We start from the raw sequence: 26,914 nt of genomic DNA on the forward strand, positions 1-26,914 counted from the left end.
CAATAAATCTCCAAAGAATATTAACATGGCCCAATGGGCCAATAAGAAAGTATTGATTGAATTAATAATTTGTTTTTTTATTACAAATAAAGTTAGTTTTCTGTAGAATATGTTTTAATTTTGAAGTTTTTGCACGGTGAGAGGTAATCTTTTGTGGGCCATGTTACTCTATTAACACTTCCCACAAATCTTGCAAGATCTTTTTCCTCCTTATGAGTAAGATATATCCTTTCTTTTCTTTATTTTTTTTTGAAAGAAACGGTGTTCATCAATAATTCCAATGTACAAATCGAGGTCCCTTTCAAGTTACTCGGTGGCGTGACAATCTCCAGCGGCGAGAAACCAGCCCACCTGTACAATTTTTTTTGTTTTTGCACCAAGTGTCGGTATAGTCATCTGCGATTGCTCAATTTTTGTCTGCACCTTACGTATCAAAATAACTAAGAATATGGTTCCTTCTGGCCATACCGGCGTGAATCTTATCGAACCATGCTAAATGGCAGACCTGGCTGAAGTTATACGGAGCATTACTGAAGATAACCTTACATCTAGCACACCAAATTTTGGATTGCTGATAGGGAACCCGATATCAGCCAAAATAGTACTGTGCAGAGTAGTACTGGCCAGATTCCTAGCACTATGCGAGAGTAGTCCTTGGCAGTGGGTACGCGTCATCAGAACAAACAGTTCTGGAGGAGCACACCTTTGTATAGTCAGCACTGTATGTTGAATTTGTTGCAACTTGCATCACAATCACTGTGGCCATCATTCTATGAGAAACAGTGCGTGTCTGTACAGAACCTTGGCACTTTCTGGCTATGATTGACGTCGAAAAATGATTCCTCTCCAACTCTCGAGTAGTGCAGAATATCTTAAGCGGATTACACCCCCCTAACCACTGCGCAGGTTTCTTGCTACTGGAATTTCAACGCGTTCACAGTAATATTGAAACCTAGACCACGCAAGTTCGGCGAAGGGCTTGCGTTAACTGGGCCCTCCATCGTCATCGATTTACCGATTTTTCGATGGACAGCACTCCCTGTCTTCGATCATCTCGTCGAGCTGGAGGCACACAGAGGCAAAGCGGGGTGCAAATTCACAAAGAATGAAGCACTCCAGGGTGGCCTCTTTCAGTTAACTGGCTCATATCCTGTCTACCATCTGTTGATCTTAGGTGTTTCGACCATATAGCTTTGTGATGACGAGCTCGCTTGCGGACCTGTCGTGTTAGAACGAGGCTTCTCGCATCAGTTATCAAATTGGAGCAAAGTGGGGACACAATTCTCTCCAGCAGTATTCGTGCTCGAGAGATCAGCTTTCCTTGAGATTATACAGCTGTTGATGTGGCAGCCGCTTGGTGTGCTAGTTCGAGCAACAGTAGAACCTAATGTAACCCCATGTATTGACGGTACTCCCCATGCACGAATGTTGAGTTACTGCACTCAGGTTCGGAGAAGTTAAGTTTGGGTTTCGGCAATGTGTAGTCAATAGATTCGAAAACGTTTGCTTCTATTTTAGAAGTCGGGTCGAAACGAAACGACGAACTTTGTTGTCGCTGCGGCTTGACAGTGCAGGTTGAGGCCCCCGCATCAAATCTCAGGTGAACATCTTTCACTGTACAGCTTAACAGTGGTGTAGAAATTTGAACCCGACACAATCAGAGACCAGTTATTTGGTTGACATGGGTTGAAAACACTTGTGATGAGCAAATCTATACATTGTTGAATGATAACATTTGAATTTGGCCAAACCTTGTGATGTTAGGAAGTTGAAGCCATGGCGTCTGATTCAGAGAAGAAATCTACGTGGGATACAATCATCGATTACGTCATTCGAACTCTTGCCGAGCAAGTGGGACTGGGTATTTTTGTTAACTTCATTTGGTGGGTCATATTTACGTCTGTTTCGGTGTTGTGTTGTCGAGAACATCAGAGGAGGAGGAGACGCGAGATTTTGATACTGGATAGTGATATGAAGAATGCTATATTCCGTGACCTGATAATTCGCATGGACACCAATCAGAGCTGCACGGAAGGACATTTTGATTATGAAGTTGGTCACTCGACACCAGATAAGACAGGTCTTAATGCAAAGATAAGTCCATGTGATGATACAGATCCGTGGGGTTCTGATCTCAATCTCACTCCCAAAGAGCCGGATATCGCAGTGAAAGATGTCTCTTCTGAATCTTCTCGACCGCATGAAGTGGAACCTACCGCGAATAGAAATCAGTAAGAAAACTTGAAATCCAGGACATTCCTTACGGTGCTGTAATGGGTTCGAGCAGATCGACTTCAGACCTGGGTCTCGACTTTTGCAGTCAAAGGTGATATTAATTGATGACAACTTGGGGAAGCTATGCCAAATGTCATTTGATGACAACTGGGGGAAGCTTGTGCAATAGCTGATCAACATGTCGTTGTGCAACTCAACAATTTTCAAGCCTTCGTTTGTAGCGAGGGCACGCTATCCCAACATGCACCTAATACAACTGTTTGGGAACCATGGTTGGAGGTTATGCCGAGCACAGTCGTCCTACTGACGCAATCGAGGTTTATGATCAAGTTCGTCAAGAAGGTGGGAGGCCAAATGAGGTGACTTATTTGAGTATTTTGAAAGCATGCGCCTGCCCGGCTGGTGCAATCTGGGGCAAAGAAATTCATGCACATAGCAGGCGTAGTGGTTTTTAATCTTACGTTCCTGTATAGACTCGAGCATTTAGGATGCTAAAATATTCTTTTGGTGCAATGGCGGAGCGAAATGTAATCACATGGAATGTAATGACTGGTGGACCTGCACAATACGGGTATGGGCATGAAGCGTTCTCCCTTTTCCTTCAGATGCAAGAAGGGTTTGTACCAGATGCAACTAATTATTTAAGCATCCTCACTGCAACTGTACGCACTAGCGCGGGGGCTTTGCGATGGGTAAAGGAGGTTCATCGTCACACTTTCAAAGCTGGATTTGATTCAGACATGTGTGTGTAGAATGCGCTAGTTTACATGTATTCTAAGAATGCCAAAGTTGATGATGCTAGGCTCGTTTTCGATGGAATGCTGGATCCTGATGTAATCAGGGGGTCTGCAATGATTGGTGGACTTGCACAAAAATGGGCTTGGACATGAACCCTTTTCCCTCTTTCTCGAGATGCAAAGAGAAGGAGTTGTTCCAAATGTAACTACTAATTTGAGAATCCTCGCTGCAAGTGCAAGCACAGCAGCTCAATAATAGGTGAAGCAAGTTCATAATCATGCTAGTTAAGCAGGACTTGGTTCTGATTTTCGTGTGTGCAATGCAGTGTAACTTCGCTTCACTTTGACCTCCTTTTCAATTCTGAAAACACCCAATAAAAACAACGTTGCTTGACTTGAAAATAATCTTAAAACAATCCCAAAACTGCCCCACCAAGTTACCACTTAGTTCTAAAACAAGACAGAATCAGTCTGGAATCCAATCTAGGATCCAGTCGTGTGGCGGCCCTTAGTTGCATCACGTCGCAACTTTGTGTCGCAATACGTCCTCTTGTAGCCAACACTTGGGGGTTGTCTTCCGCTAATTTCAGTCAACTGGGGGGCAACTCCGGACCCTTTCACTTAAGCCTAAATCAAACTTTTAGATTCTAAGGAACAGGGGTCATGGAGTCTCTTTCCGAGGCATCTGGGACTCATCTTCAGGTTCTAACATTCTCCACTGCACAGTGTGAACCTCAGGGGTCCCCTCACAATGTGAACCCCGGGGTAGGGAAGGTGGCCCTCCCAATCTCTCCATTCCCACCTAGCTGTTGTACTCCTATGGGCATTGGGGGTGTCTTGGCTCACAAAGCTTTAACTTCTTCTTTCTTTATGAATATTTTAACAAGCAAGTGAGAGGGTCAAACTTTTTTGACCCTCACACCTTCTTCCACTTTCAAGAGTCAATGTCCTCATTAATACACAATTTGATATTTTGCTTAAGAAGTTAGTTTTTTTCAAAATTTATTTTTAAGAGATGTCTTGTACTACATCATTTTTTCTATAGGTAGCTTAAAGGCTTGTTTTTACCCAGCCTCAAGTTTATTTGTCCTTTTCTCAGGAATTGAGATTTTTTTAATTACCTATTGAAATAGGATGCTACCTCTATCTTGTGTTTCTTGTATAACTTCTTTTTTTTTTTCTTAAAATTTTTAAAGTTCTTTCAATTCTTTTGATTTGAAAGTTTACATTTTTTTACGTGAAACATAAAGACTTGCATCCTCACTTAGACTTTGCCACAACTATTGAATTTCTTAACTAAGACTTGCTTCATCTGAGTACTCTTCCTTATCCTATCAAAGTGACTTCCAATTACTCAATAAGAGATCCATTTAGGAAAGGCCAATCATTCAAGCTTCATTGCTTAGAATCTTATATTTACATCATATAAACTTCTTAAGGTTTTCTTCTACAAAGTTCTCTTGACTTGGAATTCTTTCAAATCTTTTATCTCTTAAAAACTTCTTCCACCTTAGTCTTTTAAAATATTTCACCTAGACTTTTTTCAAGTAGTATTTACCTCTAACATATCTTGCTTATTTGGTGTTATTGGGATTTCTTATACTTCGGCTTATAGATACCTATATCTTTTATTATCATATAGGATTGTGACCTTCATCTACTTTGGAGTGAAGATTTCTTCATCTTCTTTAATCACCTTCACTTGCCTCCCACAACTTTTATCAAAGAATCACTTTTAGTGATTTTTGATTTGTTTCTTTATGGTCCTCCATTTTCTATAGTCATCTACTTTTTTCTTGAAAGCCATGACTAATCCTTATATATATCTTAAGTTCATTTCATTTATCCATTGAAACTCATGTGGAGGATAATCTTTGAAAGTATATAAGTATTGAATTCCTCTCATATTCATATATTTATCAAGTATTGCTTCTATTTGATCCATAGTTTGATTCCACATGTCTTCTTGAGGTAGGATCTTTGCCTTGTTTTTATTGAAGCCTTTTATATCCTCTACAAACTTAAGGACATTCACATAAAAAATTGGATGCCACTTCAATATCTTTGGTATATCTAACATATATACATTCTTATATAGGACCTTTTCAATTTCATAAAGATCTGCCCATTTTTGGCTCTATTTAGAAGTGAGATGTGGTAGGCAAATAAAGTATTCAATCATACATTGTTTCATTTTTCATAGTGTACATCTCTCTTATATTTATTAGTTTGTTTCTTATATCTTCTTTAGACTACTTCTAGCCTAGCTTTGACAATTTTCATTATGGCCTTTCTTGTAGCTATCTACCTTACTCCTTGTATTGAATAAAAACCAAAAGTTGTTTCATCACTTTGCCTAATTCTTATCAAGTCAATTGGCCTAAAAGCATTGAAACAAAGAGCTACTTAGAAAAGTGTGTTTTCTAAAGAAATACTTTGAATAGTATTATAACTAAAATTTGCTATGAGCAACCATTTAATCCAATTTTTATGGTTACTTGCTACATAGTGCCTTAGGTATATTGAAAGAACTCCATTAAGTCTTTTAGTTTGGCCATTTCCTTGTGGATGCCAAAAAATTATTAGTATTATTTTGGAAGCAAATTTTTTCATCACATATTGTCAAAATTAAATTATAAATTTCACATTTCTATCATTCATAATTGATATTGATTTTTCATATATAAAAATTCAACAATCAAAGACAAGGCTTATAATAATTTTTGAGATAGTTTTAATTTCTTCTTTTGAATCCTTAAAAAACATAATTATAGATATAAATCTAACAATCTTCTTAAATATATTAAAAAATATTAGTATAAAATTAGCTTCACTATACTTTGATAAGCTAATTATAAAATTTAATAAAACATGTCTATAACATAGAAATAGATTTGGCAATGGTTCCAAAAGTCATACTTTTAATGTATAGAATGTTTATTCCTTTGAAATACCAATTTTTTTTACATATTTATCTACATCTTTTCTTATAGAAGGATAATAATAAGATTTTGTCATATCTTTAAATGTGGTCTTTATACCTCTATGTTCTTCACATAAAGAATCATATACTTCATACATTATTTTTCTTCTCTACTTGCCTTATGGTATTTAGAATCTATTTTGCTTAAACCAAATAATTCCATCTCTTATAAATGAAATTCTCATAAGTCTTTACTATTTTCTTGTAGTTTTGATTTGAGTAGATTTTTTTTTTTTTTTTTTTTTTTTTTTTTTTTTTTCAAGTGCATCTTCATCTTATTCATAACCTTTCTTAATATCTTTTATGACTATAGTATCATCACAATACACTATTATCTTTAGTATAATTTTATCATAAAGCTTTTTCTCTATGAACTCTTCTCTTCTATTTAGTAGATTTGGCACCAAGTTGTCTTTGCCTTGTTTGTGAATAAATTCAGTATTCATTGACATTATCACATCATAACACCTCAACTCTTTAGGAGAAGCTTAGATTTTTGAAGTAAAGTACTTAAGAGAAATGTTATCAATATATACTTTGGTTGTCCTACTTTTGAAGTAGTGTCTTTAAGCTTCCAAGCAATATAATACTATAAAAATCTCCTTCTCATATGTTGGCCACTTCAATTGACTTCTATTAAACTTCTTACTTTTAAAAAGCTAGAAGTCTTCTTTCTTGTATTAGAACTCTTCTAATTACAAAGTCAATTGCATCTATATGGACTTCAAATTCTATATCAAACTTGCAGTAGAATAAGATGTTATTCGATACTAAAGCATCTTTTATCTCTTGAAAAGATTTTTTACATTCTAAATTTTATGAGATGATTATTTTATTCTTCTTAACAAGACTTGTGGGAGAACTAACAATCTTTGAAAAGTTTCTTATGAACTTTCTATAATAATTAATTAATCATATAAAAGACCTATTTTTTTTTTTGAATTTTTTGTATCTCCCAACTTTAGATTCCTTCTATCTTTTTTGGATCTAGCATTAGTTCATTTCCATTGATAAGATGTCCTAAGAATTTTAACTCTTTGAAATAAAAAATATTATTTTCCATATTGGCATAGAGTTGATTATTTTTTATTTTATTTAAGACTACTTTCAAATGTAGCTTGTATTCTTCTTTGTTCTTGGAAAAGATCAAAATATCATTAATGTAGACTACCTCAAATTTACCACTTTTTTTAATGAAAGATAGAGTTCATCAAGATAGTAAAGGTAGCAGGAGCATTACACAATTCAAATAGGAACCATATTTGGTTTTAGAAGTAGTCTTCTCTATATCTTCTTTGACAACTCTTATTTGATAGTAACCATTCTTAAGATCAATCCTACTAAAACACTTAGTAACATTCAATCTATCCAATAAATCATGAATTCTAGGAAGTAAATATTTTTTTTTAATGGCGATCTTATTTAAGACCTTATTATCAATACATATTGTTATTTTTCCATCTTTCTTACTTACAAAAAAGACAAAAGCTCCAAACAAAGATTTTTTTATCTAATATATTTTTTTTCAAGCAACTCATTGAGTTACATCTTCAGTTTATTTAACTCTATTTAATTCAATCTATAAGGTGCTTTACTTGGAGGTTGTATACTTGAAATTAATTCTATCTTATAATCCACCAATCTATTAGGTAGTAGTTCTTTTGGAAGTTCATTTGTTAATACATTTCCAAAATCTATTACAAGATTTTAAAGAAGTTTTACAAAGTGTAAAGTAGTCTTTAACAACTCTTTTTTATTATAAGGAAAATAATTTTTTACATTCAAAATTAAAATCACTCCTTTTCAAGTATAAAAAGAATTACTTTCTTTCTAACTTACTTTGAAAAATTATAAAGATCCTAAATTGATATAACATGAAGGAGTTTGTGGATGATAAGTCTAATACTTTTCCATTCTTTTCAACCATGACTACTCTCACTTTGGATTTCTATAAAAATTCTATTCTATAGAAGTCTAAGAAAGTATTTTTTATTAATACATCCTCTCTATTAAGGTTGCATATTGAGCAGTCTTCTTGGAATCTTATGTTTATGTACTTAAACTTTATATCATGTATAACCAAGTTGGTTATTTTTCCACCTTGGAAAAAAAGTCACCTTTACTTCCTTTATTTGTTCTTGAATCAATTTTAACCTCTTAGCATAAGTTGGACTCATAAACAAGTTAGCTATCTTTATGTCAATCAACATAGAAACTTCAATACTTCAACATTAGAACTTAAATACATGAGTTTCTTATGTAAGCTTATTAAGGTGAATTCTCCTTCAAAATCTTCTTTTCTTATCAAGATCCTCTTGCTAAGATTCATGCTTTGAAGTTCTTTTATTTTATGAGTCTCAATTAACAAAAAAATATTAAAGTTCTCACTTATCTTTTTAGATATTTTTTTATTTTTACAATCATTAGCATAATGTCTCTTTTTTTGACATTTAAAATAAGTCACATTAGATGAACTTGCCTTTGCCTTTTTAGTATTATTTCCTTGCCTCTCTTAAGTCTTAGACTTAAAAGATTGAGGATTTAACTCCTTTTTAAGAGTTATTTTTTCCTTTATAATTTTTTGTCATAATGCTTTGCTTACTATGGCCAATCCTTTGTTCTTCTAAGTCTAATTTAGAACCAAAAACAAAGACATCATTGGTGTTAGTTAAAATTATCACTTTCTTTAAATAACTTTTCTTTTTTATTACACTTAATTCATTACAAAAAAAAATAAGAGATATTTTTCATAATCCAATTGAATATAAGGAAGTTGATTTTAGAATTCTCCAACATACTTAAAGAGATAGGTTTTTCTTCCTTCTTGCCTTAATTTGAAGAGTTACAACCTTTCTATCAAGTTTTTTGATTTATTCTCAAATCTCCTTATGAGTCTATTATATACTTCAATTCAAGTAGTTTTTTAGGCATAGTTAGAATTAGTTTTGATTTTTCCATCAAATCAATCCAAAACACTTTGTTCAAGTAATCTTAATAAGATTCTAATCTTGTCCATATCAAATTCAATATCATTGGTCAAATGCCAATGCTCAACTTCCTTGAAAAACTTCCTTGTGGTTCTCTCGTACTTTATGCCACTCCACTTCTTAGATTGTTCTGTTTTGATTCTATAAAAGCTTGATTTTTCCTTTTTACCTATAAGTAAAGTTTCTTTCTTTACATTCTCTCTCATCAAAGAGCCTATTAGAAGTTGATTCACTTCCATCTTTTTTTCAAATTCTTTGTTTTTTTCTTCTATAAGCCTCTTTATTATTTTTTCAATTTCATCAAAAAAGAGAACACTTTGTTTTTCTACTCTTGATTCTTCTATTGAGTCTCTAGAGATTTTAGAAGTTTGATTTTGTTATCTTAGGTTTCTATCCTTTCTTTCATTCTCTTCTCCCTTACTTTAAAGTTCTAGAGCTTCTTACAAATTCTTAGTTGTTCTTCTTGCTCTTCTTAGGTTGCTTCATTATAATCTATTTCTAAAGAAAGAAGAGACTTTTCTTCAAGCAATTACTTGTTTTCACCAATCTCGTTTTTTGATTTTATTTCTTAATCTACTTGTATGTCTTTTTTACTTGTTTTCATTAAAATTCTCAATAAAATTTGATTTGCATTTTTTATTTTATTCTATATTATCATTAACAAGTTGGTCTTATAGTTTTTTTCACCAACTTAATTAATTCCTCTTGCCTTGGCCAAAATTTCTTGTGAAAAATTTCCTTCAAGTATTCACTTTCAATTTTAATCTTAAAAACTTTGATTGAAATGGGACTGCATTCTCTTAAAGATCTAAAATCCTTTCAATCTACAGTAACATAAATTCCATCATAAAGTAAGACAAAACCAACTTGAACAAAATTGAACAAAATTATAAAAAATAGAATATGAAAGATAAAATAGAAAAAAAAAATAAAATAGAATAAAATAAAAAATGCAAATCAAATTTTATTGAGAAAAAGGGATCAAAGTCATATCTAACTAAATGCTCCAAATAGCCTCAGTCAGTCCTATTTATACTTTATCCAACTATTCCAAAACTTTTTAGAATATTCTTAATGATAGGTCCTATCAAAATAACCGCCCTTTGTGAGGCCAAATTTCACCACTTGATGAAACCTATCTCACACAACAAGTCGAAGAGATACGATTGGAGAGCTCTAAAAAATAAAATCATATTATAGAACCCGATACCAAATCATATCTATTACAATATCAATTTATTAATATTATAATTTAAAATATTGGAACTCATCCTTCTTCCTCAAGTAATGTTGATTTGCAGCACTATAGAAAAATAATTAGAAGTTAAAAAGTTAAAAAATAAAAATAATCATGTCCTCCCTTATTAGAGAAAATTTTGACTTATAGATATTAAATTACTTCAACCGGCCTTCTTTCTCTATCAAAGTGGATTTGGAATAAAAGAAAAGAAGTGAAAATAAAAGAAAAATAATAAAATAAGAAGTTGTTAATTACTACATAGGAAGCAATGTCCTTCTCTTAGAAATTTGGACCTAATCTATCTAAATCATCTAATACAAGTTCAAGAAGTAAGATAAGATTGAATATTACGAGCAAAAGATGAAAATTACTCACTCAATGCCCTCCACATTATGTCTTGGGCCTAACACATAGAAGAATATTCATATTATATTTTATTTTTATGTATTTTTAATAAATATAAGAATACCATATAAATCATACTATTCCACTTAACTTCATAATATTAACATCCTCTCTTGGAACTATGAAGAAAAAGAGAAGAATAAGAGAAGAAGAAAAATTTGAGATATAACAAGAATATTATAAAAAGAAGCACTTAGCTGATATTTCAACTTTGTGGTTGCTAATAAATCACCAATCAATCGTCCTTGAGGGTTGATTAATATTGATCTTTATAGCTTCCATTTTACTCTTCAACATACTATTTGACGTTAGAAAAATATAATCCATAAAAGAATTTTGTTCCTATCATCACACTTTGTATTCCTTATAACATTCTCCTGTTGTTCATGTAAAAAATAATGAGCCATCTAAGGTCTTCAATTGTATAGAGTTGTTGGTGGAGACATCCACCACAACATAAAGGCCAGTCCATACAACATCAAATTTTTCTGAGAATTTCATTTTTTGTGCATCTTGAAGCATGATCTACATATCAAGAAGTAAGGGAATGTGATGTTGCACAATGTGTGATGGAATCCCTCTTAGATTCAAATAAGACCATGCAAAGATATCCCTAAATTCCATAATTAAATCTTTGTAATGAGACACCTCTTCATATATTAAATGAGAGCCAATCTTAATTAATTTGGGCTCTTCTCCCTTTAGTGCCATGTCTATCTGCTGCCAATCAAAAGGACATACATGCATAGGGTTTGTAGGTCCATGGTACCAATCCTTGGGCACCGGAGGATAGATTGGGAGATTATGGCCTACTTCAATGCCACTTGAAGTCTTTTTGAAGTGCAAAGGGGGTTGAATGTCTTCTTCTTGCATTAAAGCTTTAAGCTCTTCTAATTGTGTACCATCTATTTTAAATCGGAAGGCTTCTTTTTCTTCCACCTCCTCAACCAACGTAGCCATATTCCAACAAAAAGAATCTGAAGGCTCTTCTATGATTGATATCACTTCTAAAAAAAGTACTGATTGTTCTTCTTCCAAATAGAGATTCTCTGCCAACTATTGTGTAAAAGTTCCATCATCTTTATAATCATATAAACCTGGTCCAATGCATTTAATAGGTCCTAGGTTTGTGGAAGATCCCACCAACAAGGATCGAGAGCCTTTTTGCCTTACTACCTTTTCTTCACCTCTCTTTATGAAGAATGCAGGCTTAATTAGCACGGTTGTTCTATTTTCTTGAGGTCCATAAGTAAAGTATGGTCTTTTTGATAACTAATTTATAATGCCTCTACATTTTTTCAAAAAACTCTGGCCTAATAATAGTAAATAACTGCATTCTTCTTCTTTCATCTTCACTACTTCAAAATTGAGGATATAATCAACTCCACCAGTCCTAACTCTTAAGTTCTTAATCATATCCAGTAGCTTACAACTTCTTTGGTCTGCGGTCTTTAGATTAAAAATGGAGGAGTGTGTGACTTGGAGTCTTAACTTCTACATTAAAGATAAGGGCATGATATTGACGTTACTACCATCATCTACAATAGTACTTAATATGAATTTATCTATAATTTCTACTTCTATTTCTACTTCATCATAATTCTCCTTTGAATTAAAAAAATCCAATTCTTCTTCTTTAATCCTTCAAGATTCTCCAAACTTCTTAAATTGCCTCGGCATTGTGGCACCTTCCTTCAATTATTTTTGCAATGAAGGCATTAGCTGGATGAGTTGTCCAAAAGATATATTTACCTTTACATAAGCTAGGTCTTTCTACAAATCATAAGGGTCTGCTAGATTGTTCACCTTGGATTTTTTGACTTTAGTCTTTCATTGGAGGGATGCTTGGAAATCATTGTTATTCACAAATTGGAATTCATCATCATCGGATAGCTCCATTTCATATGCATCTTCAAATTACATATCTTTTGCTGTTTTTTTAGTGGTCTTATTGAATTCTTGGAAGTGAAGTGATTCTTCTGATGAAGATGGAGATTCCACGTCTTCTACTTCTTCTTCCCTGGATTCTAAGGGAGTGGTTCTAGCACCACTTTGTGTAACTACCAAAGTTGGCAAGTATAACTTAGGTAATAAGTTCTCAATTGGCATTGCAGATATCAAATTGGCACCTTGTACTGGCAATTTTTGAGGCTCCATATAGCAATTATCTTGAGAATTTTGTCTATGTGAGACCACACCTTACAAAGTTTGTACAGCCATTGGTGGATGATGTATTTGTTTATCATTCTCTCTATCATAATACAGATTAGGCAGCCCTTTTGGTTGTAATTCAGGCCCCAATTGCCTTATATTTGCACGTATTAGTAATCTGGCGTAAAAATCTCGAGTAGGGTATGAATATCGCAAACCGACGATGCCTTTAAGCATGGAATCCAAATGTATCACTGTTTGTAATGGGGCGTTAGTCTTGCACTCCCTCTTAGTGCTACAACATCACATACTAGTAATCTACCACAACAACATTGCGAAACTTATCTCGTATTAAGCTTCTCCTCTACATTTCATGGATGTTTGTAGCTTTTTGCGTGGACTAGCAGAGGTCAGCAGATTGATGAGTGTGAGAGATAGAAAAAGACGAAAGTTTTTGTACGCTTGGAGTTATTACATTGCAATGAATTCATGTCAGGAAACTGATAAAATATTCACTTTGTTAGAAGGCTCATTGAGAGTCACACTTGCAAAAAACTCACTTCTTTTATTGTGATTCTCGAACTATCAACACTATTTCGTTCAACCTCTTCTGGTATTTCATTCCGCTTTTGATGAGAGCTTTTCATTGAAATGTTGATTAAATGAACTTTGATATGTTTTAAGATTTTAATCGTAGTATCAGATTGTGTTTGTATGTATGTATGTATATGGATTTAATGAGTATTTTTTCTATCTCAGTTGATTGATAATATATGAATATAAAATAGGTGATTATAAACGTAATGAAAAACATCTATTTATTATATAAAATATTTACTCAGTTTTTAAAAAAAATACCAATTTAAAAAATTGTTCATAATTTAATGCTAATATTTCCAATCAATTCATTATATGATAATAAACACAATGATTTTTTTTTCTATTATTTATTTTTGTAGAGTACTTTTATTACTATTCACATCACAATACCAATTGTACATTGATTGAATAATTTTTGGTTTCTGTTGTTGTTGTTGTTTTTATTTTTTTCTTTCTTCTTCTTAAAAACTTTCATTCAGCAATGTTGACTGATCATACAAAAAATTTAAACTAGTGAAGTTTATCATTATTTATAAGAAAAATAAAAATCATGATATCAATAAATTCATATTAATACACATATCTAGAATTTCTACATTTATATAATTTTTTTGTGTATTTGTCAATACATACATTATACATACATATACAATACATACATAAATTTATGATTGAAATAATTCTGAATATATATTTGTATGAGTCACAATCTTGAGAATGCCAAGGATTAGTAGATTTGAACCAAAGATACAATAATTGACATAGAAGATAACCACATTAATTATACTTATTACGATATCTAAGTTGTATTAGAGTACTTTTTACACCTTATGGTAATTTATAGTAATATATTATGGATAAATAATAACTTTATTGTACCACTTCAGAAAGGTAGCTTTTTAGCAAGTAAGTAGAAAGAACACATATGAATTTCTTAGGATTACTCTCATTCTATTATTTCTTTTAAATTCTCATCTAATATGATTAATTCTAATAAGTAGTTGTGCAAATAGAAAAGAATATTATATGTATGATATGTATCATCATAATACATGCTATTATTCATTGATTTGAACCAACATGGTATCAAATCAAATCATCTTATAGAGAGTGTAATTCCAAAGATCAAAGATTGCAAGCAAGAATGATCAAAGATTGAAAAAAAAATCTATTGAAGTAACAAGGTTGAGGAGTAGTATTATTACACCTAAACAAAGACATTGAAGAAGCCTTGTGAAGAACAATACATGGCAAGATTAGAAGTTAGATATTTAACATTAAATAAAGTGAGTATAAAACTAGAAACTATTAGACAACACGTTCAATATAGTAGAATCAAATAACTTAGAAAGTTCTTCAAATTATGAAATTTGAAAAACTAAGATGAGAACTATTCTTAGGGAAAAAAATTGTGGCATTATATGGGTCCATAAGAGGCTAGGATAGTTGTAGAACTAGCAAAATTTATACTTGAAGAAGAAAGAAAGAAGAAGGATAGAACATTGATTGTACTCATATTTTTTTTTATAAAAAATAATATTTTATATCATATATCTAATATGGGAGAGCTTGAAACTTACTAGAATATTGGTGAATATTGGTTAAAATCTAATTCAACAAATAATTTAATTTCATAGTAGATAAAAAGGTTCAAATTTTTATTTGTCATAATTATCTCAGATATATAAATTACATGATACTACATGACATGTAGAACAAATTGAAAAGATTTTTCTATTTTCAAACTCATGATCAACCATATTCACATTGTATAGGAAGAAAGCAAAGCAATTGTATCTAAGGTTAGTTTTACTAGAGTACTACAAAGAAATGAATTGATACATTCAAATTCCTATGGTTCCATATCATTGCCATTACTTTCAAGTTCATGACTTTTATAGATGGTTTTTAAAAAAAATCATGGATATATATATATATATATATATATATATCTTAAAAAGAAAAATTTAAGGAATTTGATACCTTCAAGAAATTTAAGATAATAATAGAAATATAAATGGATGAAAGAATTAGAATTCTTGAAACTAAAAGAAGAAAAGAATATACCTTGAGTAAGTTTAAAAAGTTTATGGTAGACCATGGCATAACATATCAAAAATACAAGCTTATACTTCTTATTAGAGTGGAGTTGTGGAAAGGATAATTTGAACATTGCTAGATTATGTGCATATGATGTCACTTGCATGCAAGGCACCATACTACTTAGCCATCAATATTACAACTTATATCACAAAATGATGTCCAATTCAAAGTAATGGCGACATTACACAACAAAAAAAAAATACTAACCATAAATCAAATGAGAAGCACATGAGAATATTTGGAGCACTAGCACATCTTTATATATCAAAGCATCAACATTGTAAATTGTAGCCAAAGTCTGTCTGCTATTTTTTCTTATATATACAATGACAACATAAAGACTTACAAACTATTCAATCTATGGTCTCAAAAATTAATTATTATCAAAGACATGATTTTAGATGAAAGCATATTGGACATTAAACAAATTATGCAACCAAAATAATTAGAATGATATATAGAAATCTACTTAAAATCCAACTTATCCACAGAGGAGTAAAATTTGAATATAGATTTAAATGAAAGAAAATCATACACTAAATCTATACAGCATCACAACTTTATGACTTTACAATCAACAACAGCAACAATCTTTGATAAAGCATATAATCAAAAATCATAAAAAAAAATAGTATCAATAGACAATGTAGAATTGGCATTAGTATAAATGTTAAGAAGAAAAATCAAAATCTAAAGATCTTCATTCAACACTAAAGTCTATGTTTATTCCATTGATCACAATGATTCCACAAAAAATGATGAAGCAAAAAAAACATCTAAGATAGATGTCCAAGATAGATGAAGAGCTAGAGTCAATTCAAAAAAATGAGATTTAAGAATTGGTTGATTTATCTTCAAATAAGATTCTAATCTCTTCAAAATGGAGTTTTTTAAAAAATTGATTGTACATGACAAAGTGAAAAAATTGAAAGTTAGGCTCATTGCAAGGAGATTCAAACAAAAAGATCGAGTAGATTATATAAACTCATTTACACCAATAATTAAATGGCCTAATATACAAATAATAATAACCATTGCCTTTGAAAAAAATGAAATATTAAGCATCTTGATATTGAGATTACTTTTTTAAATAGAGATTTAGAAGAATAGATACATATGTAGATATCATAGGAGCTAATTTTACTATTTAGGAATAAAAAAATATATATTTATTAAAAAAATAATCTATGTTGTAAAGCAAAGTAACTAAATATGGTATATAAAAATACATGACTTTTTCATTGAATTTGATAAAACAAGAAGTGAAGCAAATTATAATATGTATTTTGACAAAAAGACAAGCTTCACATTGATAGTACTAATCTACATTGATGACCATCTAATTACAAGCAATAATTAAGATAAAATAGACTCACTTTTTTAATTTTTAAATCAAATTAGAAAAAAATATAAATTAAGGAAATTAAATTTTATATAAAAATATAATTTTAAAAATTAATAAATAGATTATTTTTAATTAAAAAAAATACTACTAAAACTTGTTGAAAAGATTTGAGATATTAGAATGTGTATCAATAGCCAAATCTATAGAAGAGATAATCAGCCTATATGTAAACATCGAAGAAAAATTTACCAATTCTAATGAGTATCAAAGTATAGTAGGTAGTTTAATCTACTTCACTTATACTTGCCTAGTTATTTTGCACTTTATAAGTTGTCTTAGCAAATTTATTGTTGTATTACAACACTCACATCTTGAAGCGACCAAAAGAGTTTTTTCCTATATCAAAGTTATAATAAATCATAGTATCTTTATTTCAAATCAATGCAATGATATATTAATAGGCTATATAGATTTATACTTTAAAAGAATTTGGATAAAAAAAAACCACAAAATGAATGACTTTCAAAATAAAAAATGCTCTCATTCTTTGAAACAAAAACCTTCAACTAATAGTAGCCTTCTCCATAATAGAGGCATAATATTGAATATTATTAGATGGAGCTTGAAAAGTCGATTTTGAATTGTATTAAATGAGTTGGAATAAGAAATTTGAGGCTCAACATTCATATATTGTGACAATCAAAGTTCAAGAAAAATCTTAAAGAGTCTAGAATTGTATGTAAAGATGAAGTACATCAAACTTTAATACCACTACATTTAAGAATACATTGAAAAATAAGAAATCATAATATCATCTATTCATACTAATAAGTATGAGATAGATATTTTTACAAAACTCCATAGCAAAATATATTTTCAGAAAATGAGGCACATAATTGGAGTTCACAATAAAGAGTAAATCTTAATCTAAACTTTCTTCCCAATGAGGATTTGTTTTCAAAGAACATTCATTGGAATCTAAAAAACATTCATAGTGGATAATCTTTTTTAGATGTACTATTTCTATCAATATTTTTTTTTTTACTCAAAAACTTTTATATCAATTTTTATTATACAAATTAAAATCTTCTTGTACGAGGATTCAAAATCTATCCATTTCTATTCAAAATTATGACACAATAGAAAGAAGGCAAATCAAATTGTAGTAGCAGTAAAGAAGGAAATCAACTCAGTCAAGTTCTTCTTACCAAGAAAGGATCTTCTATTGCATCTAATCTTTGCCATATACCTCCAATGATGATATTATCATAAAGAAATCTTAAACCAGCAAACATGACACAAGAGGTGCATGATTTTGCATGATTTCTCTTTAATATAAAGAAGAAATCAAAACATGACATAGTTGCTTCACCAAACAAAATATAAATTTACAAATATATCACAAAAAAAATAAATTAAACCATAACAACATAAAAAGCACATTTAATTACAATGGCAATACAAAAATAAATTATTGATCAATAAAGTAATACAACAAAGACGATCATAATCAAAAAGTAGTAAAATGGCACTTAACTATTAAAATTGGTGAAGAGAAAGAAGACAAATTGTACCCTTTTGGCAATATTTTCTTGAGCTTCAAAATCAAACATCGTGATGATAACAAATTTGAAGATGCAACAATAAGCAACATAAGATGAGAGAAGGTATTGAAGTACTTTACACATCTTATGTTAATCTTCAGTAATATTTTATGAATAAACAATAACTTTATTATGCCACTTCAACAAACTAGTTTTTTAGCAAGTAAGTAGGAAGAACACATAGGAATGTTTTAGGATTATTCTCATCTTATTATATTTGTTAAGTCTTCATCCAATATGAGTATTTTTTATAAGTAGTTGTACAAATATAAAAAAAATATTATCTACATAATGTGTATTATTTCAATACATGCACTTCAAAGTGTATACTTGTTCATTAGTTTAGTTCAACAAGTTGAACAAGCAAATTATTTTAGAATATAAATGTACTTTTTATATATAAAATAAGCTCAAATTAAAGAATAAAAAATATAATTAATTCATACAAAGACTTGTATATTACAATGAATTCCTATAAGTATAAGATTACTTCAAAGAAATTAGCATACTAAAAAACCATTAATAATTATGTAGGCTAAGTATGTATATCTATAATGTTGTAAATTGAATGCTTAGGTACACAGTTCTATGATTGGTCTAAAGAAAATATTACAAAATTCACTAAGAGAAATATAATTGGTATCAAAAATATTATATCATAGATTGATACATTGGCACAATTACACGTTTAATTTAAAAATGGATTTATTCAATTAACCATGTTATAGATACCTCTTCAAAATCAAAAAGCCCACAATCAAAGTGGATTGAATTGAGGTGCACTATGGTTTAAGGTTGTGGTGTAGGTAGTATATGATACCAACTAAATTATGACAACAAAAAAAAATATATAAACCAAACTTTATTGAAAAAAAGGGATCAAAGCCATACCTAATTGAATATCCCAAATGACCTCAGTCAGTCCTATTTATATTTTGTCCAACCATCCTAGAACTTTTTAGAATGTTCCTAGTTGTAAGCTCTACCAAAACAACTATTCTTTTAGAAGGTTCTAGAAGTGGGCTCCACCTAAATAACTACCTTTAGCTCTTCTAGTATGTTCTATGGTAGAACCACCAACTTGACTCCAATTTTGAAAATTTCTAGAAACTTCTCAAAAACAACCTCGATTACATATTCCTAGACATCAATAATATAATTATCTTATCCATGCCTTGTTACAGTTTGAATATAATATAAATATAAAATTATGTAAAAAAAGATACTTCAAAAATATCATCTTTATATATATATTATATATATATATATATATATATATCATTTTTCTTATATATATATATATATATATATATATATATATATATATATATTATTTTTATTATGTAATAGGAAAACTCTCTTTTATACCATTGCATTAAATTTTTAATGTAGTATCAGAGCAAGCATAAAGAGATTGTAAAAATTACTTTATAATTGCTTTAGAATAATTATAATGAAGATGCTTAGTTGATAAGTACTTGTTGAAAGAAAATTTTGAGTGACTCCTTGCAAGACCAATAAACTAATTGGAGAAAACAACTATCATGTATGGAACTTAAAAATGAAGTCTTTCTTCCAAGCTTAAAATCTTTGGAATCTCATTATTGAGAAGCTCACATCAACAACATTTTCATATATATATATATATATATATATATTATCAGGAATTCAATTATAAGAGATGAACAAAAAGACTATGAAAATACTAAACATTATTATAAAAGACTATCTTGTGGATAAAATGATAGAGCATGAAGACCTTAAAAATACATGGATGGCATTAAAACAAGAATATAAAAGTAAAAACCCTGATATGATACTCAATCTTAAGTACAAACTATTTATATTGAAATTTCAAAATTTTACCTCTATAGAAGAGTTTTTTAGGATAACACAAAAAATCAATAATCAACTTATAGCACTTGGTGAGAAAGTCCAAATTAAGACTCTTGTGCAAATTATGTTGAATGGTTTATCTCTTTTCTTTAATAACTTATTATATAGATTAATTTCAGTAGATTAATTTATAAGTTTTGAGAAAGTATTATCAAAAATTATTTTAGAAGCTCATAGATTGTAATTAAGAGCAAATAAAATTAAAAATTCTAAAAATAAATCTTTATCTATACAAACTTCAAGAGGATAATTTAATATAAGGTATACAAAAAAAGTTACAAATTACTTATTTTTTAGAAGAAGGCAACCTTTTTCCAAAGAACAAGGAATAACAAGTAAATTTTATTTTTAGAAAGAATTTAGTTTAATCCATTTTTTTGTTTGTAAAAAATCAAATCACATAGTTAAGTATTATAAATTTAAAAAGTTACCATCAAGTGTTGGAAAATCCATAGTTAGCATCATTGAAGCTAAAGAAACTTTTCAAATTTTGAATAAGAAGATGCATTCAAAGAAGTTGAAGTAAACCTTATCAAATCCATAAGGGAGGAAGAAGAAGATTTCAATTGATATCTTAATAGTGGAGCCTCACAATATATAAAAAATCAACTTTAAGATTACTTAAATCAACAACATATTTTCATAAAATTAGAGTTGCTAGAAGAGAACCATATAACACATTTAGACAAGGAGAAATTTTGATCAAAATTGATAATAAAAATCCAAAAAAGATAAGTAATGTATTAATATTCTTTTAAAAAAAAAACTTGTTGTTAATAAATTTTCTTACAAAATGTGAAATATTGTGATATTTTCAACTAATAAGAAATGGATTATTGATCAAAGACAAGAAGAAAAAGTTATTGTTACTAGATTTTAAGAACCTAAAAATGGATTATATTGTATCAAACAAACCATGCCAAAAATTAATTCTACTATTATAGAGAAGTCTAAGCTATGGCATAATAGATTTGGACATCTAACATATTTAAGCTTAAAATAATTATATATAAATAAAAGAGTCAGAAGATTACTTTTTATTAGAATCATTTCCAAAGTAGTATACAAAAACAAGATTATTTTTTATTAAAATCATTTCCAAGGAAATATACAAAACATGTATTGCTAGTCACTAACATAAGAATAAGTTTTTTAAACAAAGCCTCAACAAATCTAACAAGGTTCTACAAATAATTCGTATTCATTTAGTGGAACCTATTTCTAAATCTTTTCTAAGTAGCACCAAGTTCTTTTCTGTTTTTATTAATGATTATTCTTGCCAAAGATGGATATTTTTTTTTTAAATATAAGAATAAAGTATTTTTGAAGTTCTGCACATTCAAAACATAAAAAAAAAAAAAAAAAAAAAAAAAAAATCATAAGAAACTCTTGATACTAAAGATTGACATAGGAGGCATATTCTTATAACAAGAATTTCAAGAATAATGTCAAATCATGGCATAGAAAGGAAATTAATTCAAGCATCAATTCCTTAGTAAAATGATATTTCTAAGAGGTGCAATAGAACTATTGTTGAAAGTCTATTCTATGATAATAAATTATATTCTATTTTATGGTTTGAAACTATTAATACAAAAAATTATATTATGAATATATATCCTACAAATACTAAATATGGTAAAAAAAATCTATTGAATTATACTACAAAAATAAACTTTATGTACTCCACCTAAGAACTTTTGATTGTATTACTTATTTTTATATTTCAAAGGATCAATATTCAAAACTTGAAAGTAAAACAAAAAAAATTATATTTATTGGTTATTATTCCAATAAAAAAGTATATTGTATTTATGATTCTACAAAAAATATTACTAATAGAAATATTATATTTAATGAGTCCAAGATTGAATATCAAAAAATTAAAAATAAAAACAATATTGAAGAACCTGAAGATATATTCTCCAAATAACTTTTAATTAGAAGAAAGATGAATAGGTATAGACAACCATCTATTAAGTTTCAAGATAATTGATTACTAAGTATATACTAAGAATAAGATCTTATAGACTACTATGAAGCAAGAAAAAATAAAAAATAAAAAGGCTATCGAATGAGAAATCAAAAGTATAAAAAATAATAATACATAGGAAGTATATGACTTAATAGTTGAAAAGAAATTTATAACATGCAAATGGATCTTAAAAAGAAGATAAGAGCTGAAAGAAATTTCAAGAAATATAAGGTTCAATTGATTGTATGGACTTCAAATATCAAGAAGGAAAAACTTTCTTTGAAGCCTTTGCTCCTATCTTAAGATGGAACACAATTAAAATAGTCACCACATTAGATGTATCTTATTAATAGCAAAATAAAATAGTACAGTGTCAAAATTGCATGCTTAAATGATATATAAGAAGAAAAAATATATAAATTTTTTTTCCTAATTTTTAAGAACATAAAAATAACAAAAAAGTTTGTAAATTCAAAAAAGCTTTGTATGATCTTTGACAATCTCTTTATACTTGATATAGTAGAATTGACAAATATCCAAAAAAGATTAGATTAAAAAAATCAAATAAAAATATTAATTTCTATATTTATTACCATAAAAATTTATATATGCTTCTATTTTTATATATGGATGAATTAATAATTACAAGAAATAATTCAAAAGAAATATTAAAAGTTAAAAAATAATTATATTCAAAGTTTGAAGGGACAAGCATAATAATAATTAAAACTTATCTATGATTAGAATTTAAACATTTAAAATATGATATAATTTTTTATCAAAAATGTTATGTAAATATCATCTTGATAGATTCATAATGTAGGATTATAATCCTTGTGCAACTCTAATGAATGAAGTCTTGAAACTCTAAAACAAAATAAGAGGAAAATTAATTGATGAAACCAAATACAAAAGGTTTATTAGAAGTCTCTTGTATTTATCAAATATTAAAAGACTTAACATTAGGTTTGTAGTCAAAAATATAAGTTGATACTATACATCATTACAAAAACCTCATTGAAAAGAAAGAATGTGCATCTTGAAATTCTTAAAAAGAACCACTAATCTAAAAATTAATTATCTAAAAAAAACTTAAAAACTTATTGCTTATATTGATGCTGATTGGAAATGTAATATTGATTTAAGAAGATCCACTTTATGTCTTTTATACATGATTGGTAATTCATCTCTTGACTAGATTTTTAAATTGCAAAGTATTATTGTATTATCTACATTTCAAACAAAATATCGTGTTTTATCTGAAGCTGCCAAAGATATTACATGGTTAAGAAGACTATTCAAAGATCTATACATACTAGTAAAAGCAGCAATACCAATTATGAATGATAATGAATGATGTATTAAATTGGTAGCCAATCCAATCTAACATATAAGAACAAAACATATAAAAATTCAATTCTATTTCATAAAAGAAAAGGCATACCTTGGATAAATAGAAGTTATATATATTCACAGTGAAGAACAATTGGTTGATTTACTGACCAAGCCAGTTAATAAAATACAGTATAAGTAATTTAAAGAAAAGATAGGATTAATTCATTTTTATTTTTGAAATCTATCTTAGCTACTTGAAAAAGATTGCAACCTATATCCAAGGACAATACACTTATATGATAAGTCTTTCAATATTTTCCCTATAAACTACCATAAATAAATTATATTCATATCTAAATTTGTATAATAGATGTGTAAGCTATATACCTTTAGCTATCATATCTTGTCAATAGCCAAGAGTATTGATCTTGATATACATCAAAAAAATTCAAAGATTTGTAGCCTTTATTTTTCTCTTTGAACATCTATTTAAAACTTGTAGTCTTAATAGTAGAAACGGATTTTTGATTCTCAACAACCTTTTTAAATCTCTCTTCTTACAAAATTAGTATCAACATTCAACAATGGAAGAAGTATATCAGAAAAAGAATATACATAATATTTACTAAACTTAAAATTTATACTATAAGATGAGTTTTGCTCAATCTAAAAGTTAAGGTCTTCAAATTGTTCTAAAGACTTGCAAAACAAGTGATATGTACATGTAAGTACATAGTCAGAACACTTTTAGAAGAGAGACACAAAAAACCAAATATCTAGCAAGAGCAATTTATGTTGGATCAATAGCAATATGAGTTAAACAAAAATTGAAGAAAACATTAACAAAACAAAGCAAAGCAAGAAGAGGACTAACAAGCAAAAGGAACTCAACTTGCTCAAGTGCTTGCACAAGAATATATGCCATTGCAGCAATAGCTCCATGTACTAAGTAAAAATGGAAAAAAAAAAAAAAAAAAAAAAAAAATACACTAAGTGAGAGGAGATATTGGCAAAAAAAAGGAGGTGCCTAGGGTTTTTCTTCTACTTGCTTGAGAATTGCCAATATATTCTCATACATAGATGAGATTGATAACCATACATAACAAGACATGGTTAGATTATTAGTACATAGTAAGGATAGCATACATAGTAAGGATATCAAATATAATAAGGATAAGAAATATAGTAAGGGCATCATATATAATAAGGGTATCAAAGTTAGTCTTAGCCTAAGTACAGCTTAACTGCAGCTAATGGAAAGCTCATAAGTTTTAAATTTGGGTTAGGATAAGCAAGTTGCTAATATTAATATACGTGGTGTCATCCTTTGTCACGATGTAAACAACTTTTCAGTCTACAATGCCAAATGTTCTGGAACAAAGGATGGATAAGTGCAATTCATTCAACACTCCCTCTCGCACTCATCATTTTCACAAAATGCAGCAGTGCAAGTTCTGTTTGTCTGAGGCAGTTCGGGTTTTGCAAATCCAAGTTGACAATTTGAGATCGGTGAGTTCCTTGTTCTTGTTGTTGATGTCGTTTGCTTTTAAGTTTTTTCTTTGACTTGCCATTACTTAGCGTTTCACATTTTTTGAGTACTAACATCAGTTCAGTTTGAAGTTCTCTTGATGGGAATATGGGACTCTTTTTTGTCTTGCTTTGTAGCTTCTGCAATTTAATCCTTGTTCAAGAAATTGGTCACTCAAAGCAATCTCTGAGAGGTTTTTCAAAAGAAGAGACTGATGATCTGTATTCAACTCCCTCTGAAGCTGAATTTGAAGAAGAAATTTCTTGCGAAAAGTGTTCGACAAGTGTTTCACAGGTTCATTCTGTTGTGATCTCTTTGATTGGTGTTAATCCCGCTTCTGTTGCTTCTTGAGTTGAGGATTCTAGTTGTATCTCTTTTGAACCACTTTAGTTTAAGCAATCAAAATCCAGTTTTTCGAGGAAGTGTAGTGATGCTTGTTTTTTAGAAGACTATTTTGTCGACCCTAGCAAGTGGTGGGATAACAAGTTCAGAAAAGTAAGCCCTAGAGCACCTGATTTCAAGCACAAGATTACCAAGAAGGGGCTTTGGATTGTTAGCTCATCTCCACCAGAATGGGTTAGAACTAAGTTTCTCTAATTTTTAGTTGATACAATTTGTTGTATACCGAGAGCATTTTTAAGCTTTTGGATGCTAGGATTAGCCAAAGGTTTAGTAAGTATGTCTACATCTTAATGAGAGGTAGGGATGTTGTTCACTTGTGTGTTTCCTGCTTCATTTTTCTCTTGAATAAAATGGTGTTGTATTTCAATGTGCTTTGTTCTTGTGTGAAGTACCGGATTATGTACCAACTTTATATATAGCTCTGTTTGTCGCTCAAAATTTGTGATGGTTTGTCTCTTGTTATTTGTAACTGTCAAAGCAAGCTTTGGAGATAGATCACGTTGCCGGTGGCTTCTGTGAACACTTTGTAATCAACTTCAATTGTGTTGAGGGCTACTTTAGGTTGTTGTTTTGATCTCTAATCAATTACAGCATCTCTGAGTTTAATTACCACTTTAAAGATAGGTCTTTTGGTGTCCAGACATCTTCCATAGTCAGCATCAACAAAAGTTGTGAGTTCTATTATTTTGTCTTTTGGAAAGAACAATCCATAGTCAGATGTTCTTGTTAAGTATTGCAAGATTTTTTTTGGCTGCAATGAGGTGAGATTCTTGTAGTGCAATGACAAATCTATTGATACATCCTTTAGTGTAGGCACTGTTGATTCTTATGACAGTAGCATAAATCAGGCATCTAGTTAGAGCCTGAAAAGTTGTTTGTCTATTGATTTTTTTTCATGTCATTACTGAGTTTGTTAATTGCACACATTGGAATAGATGCAAATTAACAATCTTCCATGTTAAATCTTTGGATCAACAATAAAATGTATCTTTTATGATAAAGCCACAATCTGTGCTTTGTGTATTTGATTTCACTTCCAAGATATTGTCCAAAGTGTTCGATAGGTATTAGGTGATTTTATTGATTTCTTCCAAGTTCTCTTCAATTATTAAAAAGTTGTTTCTAGAGTACTATGGTGATTTTTTTGTTGGATACCAAATAGTATAAATTGGGATCAACTGAGTTCTTTAGTTCACATGAGAGCAAGAAAGAATTGATTTGTGACTACCAAGCTTGGAGAGCTTGCTTCAAACTATAAAGTGCTTGTATTAGTTTGAATAATGTCCTAGTGTTCCCTTTGTCATTAAATTGAGTTGAAGTGTGCATATAGATGTTTTTTACTAGTGATTCATTTGAGAAGGTCATTATTTCATTAATTTGACAAAGAC

The 26,914-nt window shown here is 29.6% G+C and overlaps 1 protein-coding gene and 1 long non-coding RNA gene across 2 annotated transcripts; both read left to right on the forward strand.

The window, feature by feature from the left end:
* Window positions 1–1,025: 1,025 nt before the first annotated feature.
* Window positions 1,026–3,282, forward strand: LOC112294231 (uncharacterized). The gene is made up of 2 exons (XM_073540063.2): window positions 1,026–1,600; window positions 1,765–3,282. The coding sequence occupies exon 2, from the start codon at window positions 1,777–1,779 to the stop codon at window positions 2,233–2,235; it is 459 nt and encodes a 152-aa protein (XP_073396164.1). The 5' UTR covers window positions 1,026–1,600; window positions 1,765–1,776; the 3' UTR covers window positions 2,236–3,282.
* Window positions 3,283–24,887: 21,605 nt separating this feature from the next.
* On the forward strand, window positions 24,888–25,893 carry LOC149987512 (uncharacterized). Its single transcript, XR_016498056.1, has 2 exons — window positions 24,888–25,105; window positions 25,262–25,893. It is a non-coding gene; the product is annotated as an uncharacterized LOC149987512 (long non-coding RNA).
* The last annotated feature ends 1,021 nt before the right edge of the window (window positions 25,894–26,914 follow it).

This window comes from Physcomitrium patens, chromosome 17, assembly GCF_059467195.1.
Source record: "Physcomitrium patens ecotype Gransden chromosome 17, ASM5946719v1, whole genome shotgun sequence".
Classification (NCBI taxonomy): Eukaryota; Viridiplantae; Streptophyta; class Bryopsida; order Funariales; family Funariaceae; genus Physcomitrium; species Physcomitrium patens.

Coding starts and splice junctions, on each gene's coding strand:
- LOC112294231 (XM_073540063.2), top strand. CDS start 1,777: ATGGCGTCTGATTCAGAGAAGAAATCTACGTGGGATACAATCATCGAT.